The following is a 17,985-nucleotide window of genomic DNA, read 5'->3' as shown; positions in this document are numbered from 1 at the left end:
CTACCTCCCCTGACCGGCTCGCCGTACCTGGATTCCCTCCCTGATCCCCACTGTATCTTACATCACCTGCCCTCTTTCCGGCTACTTTCGAGTGGCTGGCATCCCTTGAAATCTGACCTCTTAGCAGAGGAACCCAGGGCAGCCTTGCCCAGGCAGCCAGCCAAGTACCAGAAGCAAAGGGACGCTCCTTTCTGGGCAGCTCAGGTCCACGGTAGCCCTGGTTTGGATATGGATGACAGACAGAAGCACCCTAAAGCTACAACTAAGGTATGGTGGCACGGGCAAAGAACACAGCCACTACTGCACTCAATCAAACCCTGACACTTCTACATTACCACCATCATACTGTTACACTGTATAGATTACCTGCTTCACCCCCTAGATAGCCCAATACAATTATTGGAGGTTACCTGTGTGTGGCAGTTATATGTATTTTAGGGATAGGAAATGTTTTACACTTGATGGATTTTCAGGACTGAAAATGTGTCACAATTACATGGATTTTGAGGGCAGGAAATATGTTGCACTTAACCATACTAAAAAGTCAATACTCTACATACTAAATACTCTAACTCCAAACTGAAGAAAACCCTACATCTAGCGCACACACTTCACAACATCTAACATGAAACCAAACATTCACACACAAAGCACCCATGCACAATCATAGGCCAACACTACATGACGGCTACCAACCAAAAACGCCCCAGCGCTCAGCGACTGGTTTTTCCGAACTGAAGCTTGCAACAGCACATCAATGCTCTCTTGCTCTTCTCCCTCTCAATTCCACTAACAATCCGTCCCCCTCAACCCTACTTCCATGGCAGACCTGCAAGATCGCCAAGAGACCACGAAAGTGGCAACAGTGTGCGGTACAAGACCACATAACAGAACAGTTATTCCAGTGTCAGTAAATGCGTGTTCCCTTGACTATGTGACAAATAGTTCATGCATATTTTTGTGCAAGTAAAAATATATGTATATTTTAAATAAGTGGTGTGCGGCCTGGCTGTAGGCTAATTGAGTCGTGAGACTTGAGCGCGCCGTAGCCCTGCTGGATGGAATGCATCCTAATCGGAACTTCAGATGACTTATTTGACTTCCATTGACTGGCGTCACGTTGGAGCAGCGTGGAGAGGTCCCGGGTGAAGATTCCTGGCATTCAGCCCAGCGATATTGTGGTTTAACAACGAACCGGCAGACCTTGTGGGCTGCCGCATTTAGGTGTCACATGATGGCGGCCCGTCTGCCAAGGTGATCTGGAGCTTTGGAGCCCCGGCCCGCAAACGCAGAGAAGGTGAGCTGGCACGGTGTTCCTGATGGTGGAGCGCGGGGCACACAGACTAACCACGCACTGGAGAGACGGTTGTTGGTCCTTGCCAGGAGGTGCAGGGGGAAGAGAGAAGCTCCCCTCAGTGGTGGGCCCCTGTAGCGTCAGGGAGATGGAGCAAAGCCGGCGGGCCAGGTGACAAGGCTGACTGAGCACTGGTGGCAGCCAGGGGCCGGGCAACAGATCCTAACATTGGCATTGACAGCAGTAACCTTTTGAAGGTTGCATGTTCTCCTGAGGGCAATTGTGGGGTCCGCCCCCCTCCCCGAGTTGTCAGAGAGCCTGCGGCTGGAGTCCTGAAGGCAGGATGTGAGGGATAGGGTGGTGAGCCCAAATTCCCCCCCTCCCACCCGAGCAGCAGATTAGGCGATGGGCTGTGGATTTGGTCCTGGGCCAAAGGCGTGGATCTGGCTTTGAGGGGCCTTATATATTCAGAACTGTGGGATACCCCATGAAGGCCTCTAAGCAGCAAGACAAGGCAGGGACATCAATAAAGGATTTACATCAATCAGCAAAGGCTACCATGAATCTACTCCATCAGCGGATTCTGGGCAGGATTCACAGCTAGCCACCAAGGACGATATTATTCAATCGTGCCAATACATTCAAAAAGAGGTGGCACCTATCCTGCAGGACTTGAAAACTCCTTCAAAGAACTGGCTCATAATATGCAACAGGCTGAACATCGCTTGGGAGATCAAGAATACTGCTTGTGATCATGCTAATAATTTTTACCAGCTGGAGCAACGGACTTCAGCACTGGAGATGCATTGTGCCTCCTTTGAGGAGAAATTGGAAGATCAAGACTCGGTCTCATCGGAAAATTGTTAGAATACGAGGGATTCCTCAGGAGGTGCTGGATAAGGACTTGGAAGCTTGCATCCAGGACTTATTTACTGAGATTCTTGGGGACGTTACCAGAGCTAATCTCATTTTAAACTGTACACACAGTCTATTCTAATTTACAACAACGTCAAAATGTGCTTCTAGATGTTCACACGTGTGCACTTTAAGACTGAAGAACTGATTTTTCCGAAAACCAGGTCCCAGCGTGGAATAGAAATTAGGGGCAGCATGCTTGCTATTTCTCTGGATCTGACATGAGGTACTATTCAGAAACAATACCACATGAGGCCACTAATGCAATTGTTGATTGGTAAAGAGATTCCGTATCGATGAGGTCCCCCATTCAGAATCCTTTTTAAATATGATGGAACACAGCATCAGGATGACGTCACTCAAAGCAGTGGTGGAGGTTCTTTGCATTCTGAACATGGAACTGCAGAACTCTGTGGGTACTACTCTTGAAACCCCCAATAGGGAATGGGCTTGTGCAGGATCCAGAGTTATGGTACTGCGCTTCCATGCTCCTATTAGGGTGTCAGCTTGCTACAGACAAAGGCTCGCCTCACATGGGACCCTGCGTGTGGCTGCTCCATTCCTTCAGTGTTGGAAATTGCCATGGAACCTAGCTGTGGCAATGCGATGTGTCAGAAACACTTAGTACAGTGCCCACATCTACTGGGTCACGTGACCAGAGCAGTCAGTTGGCCCAAGGGTCGGCCACCTGCTTCTGCATAAGAGCATTGCAATTACAGCGTTTTACTGCTTCTGATTGCAGTTAGCTCTCCATCCCTGTGATTGCTATTGTTCTGTGTCCTGTCTTTTCTATCCGACCTTTGTTCACTTACTGGATTGCTTCTGCCTGCCATGTTGTATTGAATCTGCTCTTCTGTTGCCAACCCACGTCTGTTTTACAGAATCCTTTTGCCTCCGGTCCTTGTACTGAATCTTCTCTGCTGTTGCCAACCCACGCCTGTTACAGACTTCTTTTTGCTTCAATGCCGAGACACGCCACCGTTTCGGATACCTCCTACCACATAAATCAATACAGACTGGATCTTGATTCAAGATATCATTAATCTGCAATATCCTGCTACGGATTGCCTGTTACGCCAGCACCCTTTGCAGGACTTTACTGCAATCCTTCACAGTCCGTTGTGGAATAGACGTGTACACTGTTAGTGCACATTGGAGACACTCTGCAACCACCCTTCTGTGCACCATCCCGGCACTAGCGCCTCCCTCGTGCCGCCCAGCTTCAGAAACCCTACTAACTTTCCTTTTTTTAAATTTTATCCTTGCCGTTGTGTTCCGCATCGGATTTCCTTCCACTTCAGTGCCTTCACCATTTCCCTCACTGTTCTACAGAAACTAGTAAGGAAACCAACATTTCTACGTACCAAACTGTGGTGAAATCCTTATATTGGTCATGTAATACTTGCCTTTTTATTCTCTAGGAATAGGGTTCTGGCACTCTAGCCTTCCGGCCTGTTCCGAGACACTCTACAGAGCTGCGACAGGTGATTGAACATAACTTAGAACAGAAGCAGTACACACCTTTCTAAACTTCGATTGACCATCTAGTTTTTCCTTTTCAGCCTTGTTTCGTAGCAGTGTGTCATCCCCGCTCTTTTATTTGATCTGCTCCTCTGGGTGTGGTGTTGTTACGTCAGAGGGGTGTATCATAGAAAAGAGTTCCCTCAAGTGAGGAGGCCTGGGCTAACCCTGGTTCAGTGATTAACATCCAGGAGAGAGTGTAGGAGAGATCGCAGGAGACCCTCGCTGGACAGGTGGCAGATAAAACTTGTGTTATAAATGCCTTATCCTATCATGAGTGCAGATTCGGTAGGACCCACTAAGCAGATTGCTTGCTTATACATTTACTTTCTAAGTGTGGCCAGTTCGACGGTCAATATGGCCCATTTTTAAAGGTTTATTATTCATTCTGTGTAATTTGCAATGGTTAGTAGAACTAATTCCATGAGGTTGCATGTACATTAAATGTTCATTAATAGCAGGGTGTCAGGAGTACCCACCCATACACGGGTTGTGTCTTTAACCTAATGTATCACCAGGATGGTTTTTTTTTTTTGTTTTGAGTTATAATTTTCAACATCGTCAAGGGGTATTGATAGTTTCCAGGTTTCGTTGGGTTGCCTGCTTGAGATTCTGGGTGGGTTTGGAACAAAGTTTGACTGGGGGCTGTTGATGAATGAGGGTGCGGCAAGTCTGGCATGGGGGCTGTTTGTGCTCAGACTCTCACGGACCATTACTTCGTAGGCAGTTATGGTTTATAATCTGGAACAGGGTGCTCAAATGAATGATCTTAAAATGGTCTCACTAAATGTACTGGGCCTCAACTCTCCCAGGAAACACGAGTGTGTTGGCTAAATTGTTAGAGCTGACGTGCCGACATAGTGCTCCTTCAAGAGAAATCTAAGTGCTTATTGGCCGTGGATGCGTCTCAAATGCTTCCTACATCAATATTATGTATTATCACTGTATAAAAGGGCCTAATTCCTCTGGATTGGGCCAGGAGGACGTGGTACCCAGACATTCTGGACATGTTCATCTACCCTCCAATAGGTCTTCCACAAAGAGGACCTCTCTCTCTCTCTATAGCTGGATATGGAAATATAAGATGAGGAATATGTGGGAGGACACAATTTATTCAAATTGGTGGTTGCCTCAGATCAGATTTCAGAACAAATGTCTTTATATGTTCAAGTGAATACACCCGATGGTTCCGAGAGCCACTGTATGGGAAGCATTTAAGCCTGCTCTGCAATTAGCTTGGCTATGACGAGGAAATGTATATTGGTAGCTCAGCGGCTAGGGAAAGAGGGCGAGGGCTCTTGATATGCAATATAAGAGGGACGGAACACGGCTATCACATATGCAATTGCAAGTGGCCAAGGCGTAAATGAAGGCATTATGGGTGGCGTATATTTCACACAAAATGTCAGAATCTTGGCTTACAAGCTACAGGCTTAATGAACAGCCAATACTAGAGTAAAATTAAGGGATGACAGAGGAACCAGCTAAATTAGATATTTGTCTCAGTACTACTCTGCCCTGTTGTGAGCCAAGGATCTAAATGAAACTCGCAGAGCGAATTTGTTCAAATGGCTTCCCTCCCCACGATTCCAGAAGCGGATAAAGTACGATTAGAAGGTCCCATTATGACAGATGAGGTTTTTCATGTTATCCGTTCCCTTCCTAATAACGCACCTAGCCAAGATGGTTTCTCTGCCTCAGACACTATTCAATCTATAGGAATAGCAGGAACACAACACAGTTACGTTATAGGCAGATGACTTTTTTATGAATGATAGACTACTCTTCCTCATATTGTTTCCTTACTAATGTCATCAATCAGCTGGGTTTAAGATCAATTTGACTAAGTCAGTTATTATGAATGGTTCAAAGTGACCTGACAGTACAGAAATTGAAGGATACCTTTGTGTTTCAACGGAACCCCGATAGCCTGAAATATTTGGGAGTTGACCTTACTCTTAGTTATGATCAATTATATGCTCGCAATATCCCTCGGTTGTTCTCGGTGCTTAAATTGGGTCTTGACAGATGGGGGAAGGCCGAAATCTCATGGTTGGGGAAGACTGCAGCATTCAAAAGATCATTGTTGCTGAAGCCATTGTATGGGTCTCCCGCATTTTATTCCTAAAAAGGTATTGCAAGATTTTCAATTGTAGGTTTTCAAATTCATTTGGGCAAAGCGGTTACCAGGAATACATTTATGGCGACTAAATTGGGGTAAGGGGGTTGCGAGTGCCTCATCAAGAACGTTATTTATATGCAGCACATATCGCTCCACTTTTGGATCGCCCAAATATACAGCACACCTAAACACTGGGTGGATATTGAGAGGTTTATGATTGGTATCCCGTTACATGGCTGGTGTTAGCACTCTGCCAGGGGTAGGAAAGAAAAGGTTGCCTGATCTCATCTGCAAGGTGACAATGGAATAATGGGATAAGGCAGTGCGAAAATATGTAGTAATCCTGTTCCCCCTCTCTGCTTATACGAATTTGGCAATCCTTCGACTTTCCCCTGGGAATCAAGGTGGGCTGGTGAGAGTGGGTCACTTTTTTGAGGGAGGACAACCGGTTTCTTTTGCTAAATGTACTCACCCATTTATGGTTGAAGAGGCAGACAAGTATGATTACATTTAATCGAAACATTAGATTTCTGCCACTAAAGTGGCAAAGCAGGCTAAGAGGGAAACCACCCAGTTCGTAGATTTGTTCCGGCCTTCGGTATATAAAAATGGGAATGCGAGTCATTTTAAACCTCCACATCCTTATATGGCCCGATGGGAGACAAATATGGGCGCCCCAACTGACGAATTGGCATGGTATAATATATAGTCAAGGGCAGCCAGTTCATCTAGATGCGTACTGCTACAAGAAAATAGTTCTAAAATATTGTATAGATGGTATCCCCCCCCCAAATCCCTCTGAGAGGATTCACGCACTAACATCTAGCTGCTGGAGACACATTTGGCTTGATGTTCCACATTTGGTGGTCGCGTGATCTTAACAGGCCATACTAGCCAACATCTTGAGTCTATGGCATCCAATTGAGCTTAATTTTAGAGATCAGAGGGGGGTTGAAACCGTCCTCGCCCAGAAAGTATAGACTCAGGAGGGTTAAGCCCAAGTTGTTGGCAAGTTAAAAGGGTTTGGAAAACTGGAAGTGGAAAAGTCATGCTTGGAACATGAGAAGACAACCATCTCACTGTTTTTGAAACGTTTAAGGCATGCAAAAAGGATAGGTACATATGTGCACCTATGGCCAACTAAGTGATTACATGCCTGTGTAAGGCTGGAAACTTGCCTCTCCAAGATGCAAACCTAGAGTACTTACAATTCAAAGTTGTTGAAAACAGATCTATGATAAAACCAATTTCTGCATGACCCAGGATGTCACCCACAAGTTGAGCCCCCATTCATGAGATACATGGTAACGGTGGAAGTGTACATGTCCATTGTAATTGACAGCCAGATGAACAGAAAAATTGACAGAGAACTAGCTCAATCAGCTTTATTTGCATCTGGCAGATGGTAACTTGCACCATAAAACACAATAGCCATGTTGTTCCTGTGGGTCAGTGTCAGTCCTGGAAGACATTAAATATTTCACAGCAAAAATGGCCTTTAGATTAAGACCATAGACATGCATTTCTGCCTCTTCCAGGGGCTACAGTCTAGTGACAGAAATCTGAGATCAGTACAACCTCCACTAGACCGGTAACCTGTTAGACGGGATTGAGAGACAGGTGAGGCGAGTGGAAGGGATCCTGCTGGATATTATGGTTCTATACCAGTCACTATGGGTACACAGATGGATGGGAATCTGAATGCATTTGTCGGGGGACTGGACACCATTTTAATAGCCCTAATGGGTGAACATATGCTGCTGAAGGTGGCCTTCTTGTGGTAGGTCAATTTTTATTGTAGTACTCACTTACCGATGGACCCCAGTGACGCTCTCTTCAACAATACCCTTAATCTTCTTAAACATGTTAGGGTACTTTTTATAAATCCAATGTGTAAGGTCTCCACCATCATCTAGTATCTAGAAAATAGAAGGTAAATAGTTAGAGATCTAAATTTGCAATTTCCTTAAAAACCTTACTAAATGTGTGCTGTTTACTAGATTGGAGCCAGGACAAATAGATTAAAAAAGCAATATAGCAATGTTGACTGGAGAGAGCAAAACAGGGTGATATTGAATGGGTGCAGAATCTACTTATTCAAAGACACGAAAAAAAAAGAGCCAGTATACATGGTTTATCAGAATTTGCAAATCACTCCAAAAAGAACTAGTCAGGAAGATAATCTCCTCTGCCAAAAGAAGACACAATGGCCCAAGAGACCCTCTGAGGCCTCACCAACTGAAGTTGTCAGCATCTTCCTCATCAGACTTGTATCACTATAATAGCTTGTTATTGGGTGCCCCTAAAGGCCTTGTGCGCCAGTTACAAGTAATCCAAAATAAGGTTGCTAAATTGATCTAGGATTTGAAACCAAGGGACCACAGCACACCAGCCCTCGTATTGCTGCTTTGGTTGCCCGCTTAAAGATGAATAACCATCATGACTCAGTTCAATATCTTTCATGCCTAGGAGTAGTTATACCTGCCTATCTTCAACAGAGGCCCATCAAGCACCACCCCTTCGCAGTTATCCAGCTGGCTATTTCATTCATTCTCTCACTAGCCCAGGTCAGGAAAATAAAGCGTGAGAGCAAGTTACTAAGCAGAAAGGCGCAACACTGTGGAACATATGTGCACCGCTTTTCAGTCATTAAGTTGTATGTATATGCCCTGTTCTAGACTGCCCTTGGCGACTTCTGTTTTGCCCCCACTTGTTTGCACTCAGTTATTTATGGTTATGTTCATTTATGCATCTCTTTATTCACTATGGTTTTAAGTCAAACCTTACACTAGATCAAAAAACCCATAAAACACATTTCAGCATTATTAAAGATTTTAAAGTGCAAACGTGCATTGCTTACGTAGACCTGGTCCAGGCTTTTGATAGCATAAACAGAGCCAGACTGTGGGGAAAACTTGCAAACTGGAACTGTCCAGAAGACCTTGGGATCGAATACTGGCTCTGCATACAGGGACCTCAATGCGTGTATGGCTGAATGCGGTGGGGCAATTATCTGAGAAGATACCCACACAAAGGGGGCTAAAGCATGGTGGTCCCATGGCTCAGTCGCCGTTTAACCTCTTTGTTTCAGATTTTGGTGAGAGATTGAGGCAAAGAGTTTCCCACCAGGATTTGGGTGTTGAGGGTCTCCCCCCACATTTAAATGCAGTCAAATGTGGAGAAAATAAATATATGTCTTTTGGGATTCATTTTATTTTCAGCCAAATAACCCATATTCGAAAAGACCACCTAAATGGTTTGGCACAATTCGGATTGAACAGGTGGCAGTTTTTAAATATTAAGGGGTTTCCATTAACATGATTAATAGAGAGGCTTAGGTACTTAAGGATAAGGCCAAAATAATGGCAAATCCAGCAAAGCTTTTATGTAAAAAAAATATGCAGTTTTTCCAGGATACTGGTATTAGAGTTTTACCGACTTAAGGTCACTGCTGTACTAAGATATGGAGCAGAATCCTTATTTTATATCCACAATACTTTGCGGCTGTTGGTATAAGGTATGTTTTGGAAGAGGGTCCTGAATCTCCCAATGGCCACTCCAATTCAAGTAATCTGGCGAGAACTGGGATTGTTATCATTAAAGGTTAAGGCTGAGTGGAGCGCAATGGCATTATATAGGAAATATATCCTTGAGATTGAATCACTGATTTTTTCCCTCATTAAGAATGAAATAGATAAGCGACATGATAGAACAATGCAACAATGGGAAAAAAATGCAAAGACCTGCATGAAAGAGTTTGTGCCTCAGAAGATAAACTTAGGAGAAACCCAGATAAGGTGAAACTAAACCTTTGGAAACCTCTGGAAACAAGACTGGATTCTTACATCTGAGGAAGCAACTAAGTACAAACTATTTCATCAATTAGATCATGCATCAAGGACATTTGGCTCAACGATTAAACGTAATGCCACCAAAAGTAGTACTGTCTGAGATCGCAGATTAGACCAAGAGTGGTGGAATGTGACTATTGTAAAGTACCGGGATCTGTAGAAAACTTAACACATTGATATTTTGCAAAGCCTTGACTACTCTGAGAATCACCATTTTAAAACTTTTTTGGACTCGTTAAGCTCCAGATGAATAAATGGTGGTTGCTTTTACTGAATGGGGAAAATACCCAATTAGTTTTAGCTACGGTATTGTTTTTAGAAATGGTCAGATTCAGGGTGAATAATGTGTACATTTGGATCATGAATTTTCTTAAGTATTTTTTTAAAACCAATTTATTTTATTTGGTTGCAGACATAGGATGAGCAGTCCAGAGTCACATATTTGGCATTCAACCGGAAGTACGAAAATAGGAATAGCCCCTTACTGTGCCTCCCGCCCCTAGAAAATAACTGCCCCTTCTCCCTAGTTTCCTCCAGTCTGGTAGCAGTTGACTGGGAGAGTCTAGTTTCAAATGTCCCAAAGGAACAGGCTCAGGAGTCGCAGCTTGTGTGTTCGAGCAGGAAAGTCTCACTCCTATTGCAAGATAGGGGCCCACACATCTGTGAAGCAGTGCAAAGGGCCTTCTTTGGCCGATATGACTTTCTGGCACCAGGATGTCCCATATCTTTATCCATCACATCTTTCAAACCCTTCTCTCTTCTCCTACACTTGATCCCCTCCATTCCATCACCCTTATATGCTTCTGATCTTGCCAACTTCTTCTCCTAAAGTATACTACTTGCGTCAGGACATCTTATCCTCTTCATACTGGCCTTCCTCTCCATCTTTCCCAGCACCCTCTATTACTGTATCTTCACCCCTGTAACAGACTGACATGGCCCTTATTCTAGCCAAAACTCAACCTATCACTGCTCCCAGCCATCTTCTTCCCTCTTTAGTTATTCCTAAAGTCTATCCACGCCTGGTACCTTTTCTCACCTCCTTTTTCAATATCTGTCTCACTACTTGAACTTTTCCTTCAGCCTTTAAACACGCAACTATTATTCCTAAGAAACCCACAGCAAATCCTCTTGTGACAAATTTTCATCCCATATCGCTCTTGACCCTTCTATCTAGGCTTCTTGAACGTCTTGTCTATTCACACATTTCATCTTTCGTATCCGATCTATCGCTTCTTCCCGCCACTCAATCTGGTTTCCGGCCCCGTCACTCTTCTGAAACAGCCCTGACCTCTGTACTAAACTTTCTCCTCACCGCTCGTTACTCGAAGCAATCATCTGTTCTTATTCTTCTCGATCTTTCTGCTGCTTTCAACACGGTGGACCACTCTGCTTCTTGACCCTCTTCTTTTGGTTTCCAAGGTTCTGTCCTATCCCGGTTTTCTTCCCATTTGTCTAATCAACCTTTCACCATATCCTGGGGTGGCAACTCCTCTCCTTTTCTCATTCTCAATCACAGAGTCCCTCAAGGGTCTGTTCTTCGTCCTTTTCTTTTTTCCTTATAAACCCCTTTTCTCGCTCCTATTATCTCATCTTTCGGAGTATCGCATCACTTCTATGCTGATGACACCCAGCTCTTTCTTTCTCTTCTTTCATACCGGACTTTCACCTCACCCTCTCATCTTGCCTCACTGCCATCAATTTGTGGACGACTTCCCATTTTCTCACTCTAAACGCTGGAAAGACGAAGCCCTTTTCTTTCGCGCCAATGTTCTTCCATCTCCGTCTCCTCCCTCCCTCCATCTCCTTTCCTCTCTAATCACTCCTTCTCTACTGCTTGCAATCTTGGCCTTTACTTCGACTCTGATCTTTCCTTCACCCATCATATCTCACGAGCCCATCTATTTCATCTTTACAACGTACGTAAAATTCGCCCTTTTCTTACTTTTCATGCCACTAAGCTTTCTGGCTTCTCCACTTGTCTTTTCTCGACTCTTTTACTGCTCCTTTTTCTTCTTTGTTCTTACCTGTTCATGTCTTGTCCCTCTCAAATCTTTCGTTCTTCTATTGGCTCACTGTCTACTCCCCTATGACTCAATTTCCTCTTCTCTTGATTCTCTCGGATTGCTTTCTTTTCACTCTCAGCTTAAATACAACTTCCTTCTGGTGTTCAAATATTTATGGTCTTCCCCCTGATTACATTGCTTCTCTTTTCATTCTATACTCCTACTCTACCTCTGTTCTGCTGGTCTTTTTCGACTCAATGTTATTTGTGCCCCTTATGTGCATTCTCGTTTCCGATCCTTCCAACTTCTCGCGCCCAACCACTGGAATCTTCCTCTATCTCACTGTTCCATCACCTCCTATTCTGTTTCGCTCTTCCTTAAAAGAACAAGTTAGTTACCATGTCTGGTAACGTTCTTTCGATGGGATGTTCCTCCGACGTATTCCACATCTGACAGGTAATGTCCACAGGTGTGCTGCTTCGTAAAGTTTTCGGCAGAGGGCTTCCTGCGTCAATGACATCGAGCGGTTGTCCCTCGAGGGCCACCGTCGAGGGTTGACGTCGCCAGATGTTATATATAGGACGCACAGCTCCCGTAGCCTCAGTTTTTTCCCCAGAACGTGTGGCATCAATCTGCCAGTATGACTGCAGAAAGCCTTGCGGAAACGTAAGATGCAATCACAAAAGAAATTCCGTAGAGGGGCAGGCTGGGAGGGGGATGTGTAATACGTCGGAAGAACATCCCATCGAAAGAACATTACCAGACATGGTAACTTGTTCGAGGGGATTGGGTCCTCTGACGTAGTCCACATCTATGACAGACTCCCAAAGCAGTACCAACTTCTAGAGGTGGGAAAAGTGTTTACAATTTAGAATTTTAGAATGCCCAATCAAATGGCTGAATAAAAGGACTGCCTTACCAAATCCTGCCCATGGATGGAGTCCAGGGAATAGTGTCTCACAAAGGTATGGACAGAGGCCCATGTGGCTGCTTCGCAAATATTGCGAATAGGAACGCCCCTCTGTAGAGCAGTGGAGGCAGCCACACCACTAGTGGAGTGAACCCATAAAGCCTACTGGAGGGTCCTTTCCCGCCAAACGGCAACACACAGATCGTCAAAAGGATCCATCTGGACAAGGACTGACCCAAACCCCTTCCAGCATAACCAACAAAGAGCTGATCATCCTATCTGACCCGGGACATCTGTGAGAGATAGAAACTCAAAGCTCTCCTAAGATCCAACCTATGGAGCCTCTCCTCTTCCTTACCAGGATGTGGAGGAGGATATAACGCCGGAAGAATCACCTGGCTCAAATGGAATTCAGACAACCTTCGGAAGAAAAGAAGGCTGCACCCGATGGACAACCCTGTCCATATGGAAAACAGTAAAGGGTGGCTTGGCGGAAAGTGCCTGCAACTCACTCACTCTGCGTGCGGAAGTAACCGCAACTAAAAACACAGTTTTAAAGGACAACCGTCGCCACAGACAAGAATGTAAGGGCTCAAACAGAGCTCCCATTAGGAACTTTAAAACCAAATTCAAATCCCATCCCGGCACCTGGAAAGGCGACTGTGGAAACACATTAGTTAGCCCTTTTAGAAACTGAGAAATCAAAAGGATCTTAAAATAAGAACATTCCTCAGACAAGCGCTTAAATATGGACAGTGTCGCCAGGTAACCCTTAATGGTACCCATTTGCAGGGCCTTTTGGGCTAAAGAAAGCAGAAAAAACAAAACCAAAGGAATGGAACATCAGAAAGGATCCACATTCTGTACCCTGCACCAGTCACAGAACTTTCTCCAGCGGCAACGGTACAGGAATGACGTTGCTGGCCTTCTGGCCGAAAGCAACACCTCCATCACGTCTTCGGGGAGGTCCCAATCCTTATACCTCAACCTTTCAGATACCAAGCATGAAGGCCGAGAGACTTACCTCTAGATGGAGAACCCAACCACCCTCCCGTGAGAGCAGATTGTCTCGGTAGGAAATACGGCATGGAGGGCAGATGGATGTCTGGGTACCACGCTCTCCTGGCCCAAGCCGGAGCAATGAGGATCATTCGGGAACCGAACCTCGTAACCTCCACAACACTTGCGGAATGATGGGGACTGGAGGAAACTGATACAGCCGTGGGAAGGACCACTCCACTACGCACGAATCCCCCAAGGCTCCTCACAGGAAATTCCCACGAGCAGAATCCTTTGCACCTCTGGTTGACACTGGTGACAAACATCCACTTGTGGGGTTCCCCAAAGGGCAAAGATCTCCAAACGAACTTCCTGAGCCTGCTCCTACTCGTGAGAGACTGCTCTGCCTACTCTGAGCATCCGCCGCCACGTTTTCGTCTCCGACCAGATGAACTGCCGAGATTGAAACTTCCTGCTGAATGGCCCAGAACCAGAGCTGCATCGCCTCCCTGGACAACGGGAGTGACCCTGGCACCCCTTTTTTTTGTTGAGGTAGTGCATGGCCACTGTATTGTCCACCATAATCAGAACATTCTTCCCCTGCACAGACAGCAGAATAGCCTTCAGGGCTAGCCTGACGGGACTCAGCTCTAAAAGATTGACATGGAGTCTGGACTCCGACGAGGAGACCAACGGCTGCTGGCTGTCAACTCGTTGGTATGAGCGCCCCAACCTGTGAGGGATGCGTCCGCCATGATCGTCTCCTACGGCCTGGTTGCCAAAATGGTGCTCCCTTCATAAGATTGCCTTCGTCGGCCCACCATAGAAGATCCTGGGCGACCGAGGACAGAATCTGAACGGGATGCGACATCCTGCCACAGAACTGCGACCACTGCATCTTGAGAGCCCACTGCAGGGATCTCATCCACAGCCTGGCCTCTGGCACCAGGAAAATGCAGGATGCCATGAGGCCGAGCAACCTCAAGAATTCGAACGCCAGGAGACTCTGGGCATGTTGAAACTTGTCCACCATCTGCAGAATGTGATGAGCCCTCACCTGGGGAGGCGAACACTGCCCTAGGGGTGTGTTGAGCACTGCTCCGATGTATTGGAGTCGCTGGGTAAGTTGTCAAATGTGACTTCTTTAAATTGAGGGAGAAGCCTAGCTTGTAAAGGGAGTGGCAGGTGACTGACAGCTGATGCAGGGCTTGCTTGGGAGAACGCGCCCTGATCAAACAATCGTCCAGGTAGGGGTAGACATGAACCCTCCGCCCCCCACTTTCCTGAGATACGCTGCCGCCACCACCATCAGCTTGTTGAAGACCCTCGGGCGGAGGTCAATCCGAAAGGCAGAACCCGAAACTGAAAGTGCGAGTCGCCAACCTCGAACTGCAGGTACTTCCTGTGCTTGGGATGAATCGGCACATGAAAGTGTGCATCTTTGAGGTCTAGAGACACAAACGAATCCTGAAGTTGAAGGGCCTGGAGGACTTGAGAAAGAGTAAACATCTTGAACTTGTCCTTCCTGAGGAGATTGTTCAAGCTACGTAAATCCATAATGGGTCTCAATCCCCTGTCTTTTTTCGGGATCAAAAAATAGGAGGAATACCATCTCTTGTTCCTCTCTGCTACAGGCACCAGTTCTATGGTGCCTTTCTCCAGCAGGGATATGATTTCCTGCGCAAGGAGCGGATCCGGACGCTTCAACAAGAGCTTCCCTAGTGGATTGCCGTGAGGCCTCTGCCGGAAGGGAAGACAGCCGTGGGCTATGAATCTGCAGAACCCACACATCTGAAGGAATGACTCCGCCATTCTCCAAGATGCTGCGCAAGTTTGCTCACAACCGGCGAACCATGGGACATGGCCTCATGACTGGGCGGACGCGGCAGTGCCTGAAGGCAAAGAGGCAACTGCCCGAGCGGCGTTGGCACCCCGAGTACCTTGCTTTCCACCTCTGGTACACCTACGATGGCCCCTTTGACCGGCAGCTCCTCTCGATCTACCAAAGGTAGATTAGAACCGAAAGGAACCTCCCCTCCATTGCTGTCCCCTAGGACAAAAAGGCAGAGGTTGATGAACCGCAGCGCTCAAAGACTTCGCTGCAGCTTTGGAGGTCTGCAACCTCTCAAGGCTCTCGTCAGCCTTGTTGCTAAACAGATGAACACCATCAAAAGCCATGTTCAGAAGACGGGATTGCACATCAGAAGCAAACCCTGACTTCCGCAACTACGCAAACCTGCGTATCAAGGTGCTTGCAGCCATGGACCGACTGACAGTCTGCGTGTCCAAACCAGACTGAACGGCCTCGCGCATGGCATCCTTGCCGTCTTGCACGAGGGCTAGAAAACCATCCCGTTCCTCCCCTTCGGGAATATGCTCAGCCGCCAAAAACGCACAGTTCCCCAGAGTGGCACAAGTGGAGTTAACAGACTTCAATGCCACACCCCTAGCTGAAAATACCTTCTTTGCCCAACCATCAAAGCGTTTATCGTCCCTATCAGGAGGGATGGTAGGGTACGCAGCATGCTTTGAGGAGGCCGTACACGCCTGCACCACCAAACTCTCTGGAGTAGGGTGCGTCGATAAGTAGCAGGGGTCACTACTGGATGGGCGGTATTTTTTCAGAAGCGACTTACTAACTGCCGGTAGACTCTCCGCAGCAGTCCAAGCCGCTGCCACCCTCCTTTGCAAAGCCATGTGAAACGGCAATACCGGGTCATTTGGTGGACCTTGATCCAGGATGTCCATCCAATTATCCTGAGTAAAATCAACAGGTGGAGCAGACCACCCCAAGTATTCTGTCATGCTTGACATGAGACACCGATAGGAGGAATCTGCATGTGCCCCAGGCTCAGGTCGGCCAAACTCCACATCCGGACAGGTGTCAAGGCCACTAGCGTCATGCACCGACTGACGGAGTTCCTCCATCTGACTATGCCCAGATAAAAGATCGGGGACATCAGGAGGCACCACCATCTCCTCATCAGATAGTTCCTCAACCTCAGAAATATCTTGCAAAGGTTGGAAAAACTCCAATCTAGGAGTAGGAACAGAATAGGGCTCAAAAACAGGGCTCACAGACTTACTGAGAGCCTTCCTAGGAGGTTCCACAGCCCTCCGGGGCACCTCCGGCAAATCCTCCACAAACTGCGTCGAAGGAACCGAGGGAATCGGTGTCGACCGAGGCGCCAATGGCGTGGACACCTTCTTCGAAGGCATCACAGTTTCCGACGGTCTCGATGGCGTCGAGGACCTGGATCTGGCACGGCTATGGCGATCTCCCTTGTCCGAACGGGACCTCGACGGCTTACGATGATCACGCCAATCGCCCGAGCCCGAAGGCATGCGAGTGGTGGACCGAGCCCTTTCCTTGCCGGCTTCTTTCGAAGGTGCAGACGGAACTGTGCCTTACGACTCAAAAATCACTAACATCTGTAGGTGGAATGAATCCGATAAGGCCGGTGATGAAGACTTGGTGGGACAAGTCAACCGTCTGTCGGAGTCGTCCTCTGACGAGGAAGGCAACCGGTGACGGCACTTCCTAGAATGCCTCGACTAGGCAGAGGAATGGCGAGAACCACTCCTAGACCGAGACCCCCTGGATTTTCGCCAACGCAGAGAGTCACCCCTAGAGTCATCGGTCAAAAGCCCAGCGGACTTAGATTTATGGGGCTTCGACACCCTACCAACCTTCAATTTCTTCTTACGTTCCCGCAAGGGCTTAGACGTCAGGGACCGGCAATCCTCACAGTCATCGGTGGCGTGGCTTTCACCGAGGCACCAGAGGTAGATGTCGTGCGGGTCCATGGTGTACATCTTCGAACCGCAGTCCCAACATTTTTTAAAAGCCCAACTTCGGGGTAGTAGTAGAAGATGAGGACATCGCTTTCGTAGAGAAGAATCGAGCGTGCCGAGATTCTGACGCAAACACGTTTGCAGAAAGAACAGAACTGAGGCTACGGGCGCCGTGCATCCTATATATACCATGTCCGACGTTTTAGCCTCCTTCACAGGTTGTATCCTAGGAGAGCTTTGAGTTTCTATCTCTCACGGATGTCCCGGGTCAGAGTGGACGATCAGCTCTTTGTTGGTTATGCTGGAAGGCGTTTGGGTCAGGCTATTTACAAACCGACCTTGTCCAGATGGATCATTTTGACTATGAGTGTTACCATTGGCGGGAAAGGACCCTCCAGTAGGCTTACGGGCTCACTCCACTAGGGGTGTGGCTACCTCCACTGCTCTACAGAGGGGCATTCCTATTTGCAACATTTGCGAAGCAGCCACATGGGCCTCTGTCCATAACTTTGTGAGACACTATTCCTTGGAGTCCATCCATGGGCAGGATTTGGCCTTTGATAAGGCAGTCC

The 17,985-nt window shown here is 46.9% G+C and overlaps 1 protein-coding gene across 4 annotated transcripts in view; it reads right to left on the bottom strand.

Moving 5' to 3' along the window:
• Positions 1-17,985, bottom strand: part of AHCYL2 (adenosylhomocysteinase like 2) — a 1,110,190-nt gene that overhangs the window by 369,155 nt on the left and 723,050 nt on the right. For all 4 annotated transcript variants that reach the window (XM_069629580.1, XM_069629582.1, XM_069629581.1 and 1 more), the window contains one exon: positions 7,665-7,771. In XM_069629580.1, the coding sequence (XP_069485681.1) occupies positions 7,665-7,771 (107 nt within the window). The remainder of the gene's footprint in view (positions 1-7,664; positions 7,772-17,985) is intronic.

Source organism: Ambystoma mexicanum, chromosome 12 (assembly GCF_040938575.1).
Source record: "Ambystoma mexicanum isolate Mex_15411 chromosome 12, UKY_AmexF1_1, whole genome shotgun sequence".
Classification (NCBI taxonomy): domain Eukaryota; kingdom Metazoa; phylum Chordata; class Amphibia; order Caudata; family Ambystomatidae; genus Ambystoma; species Ambystoma mexicanum.
Note: the sequence above shows the minus strand (reverse complement) of the source record. Positions and strands in the feature narration are given on the sequence as shown.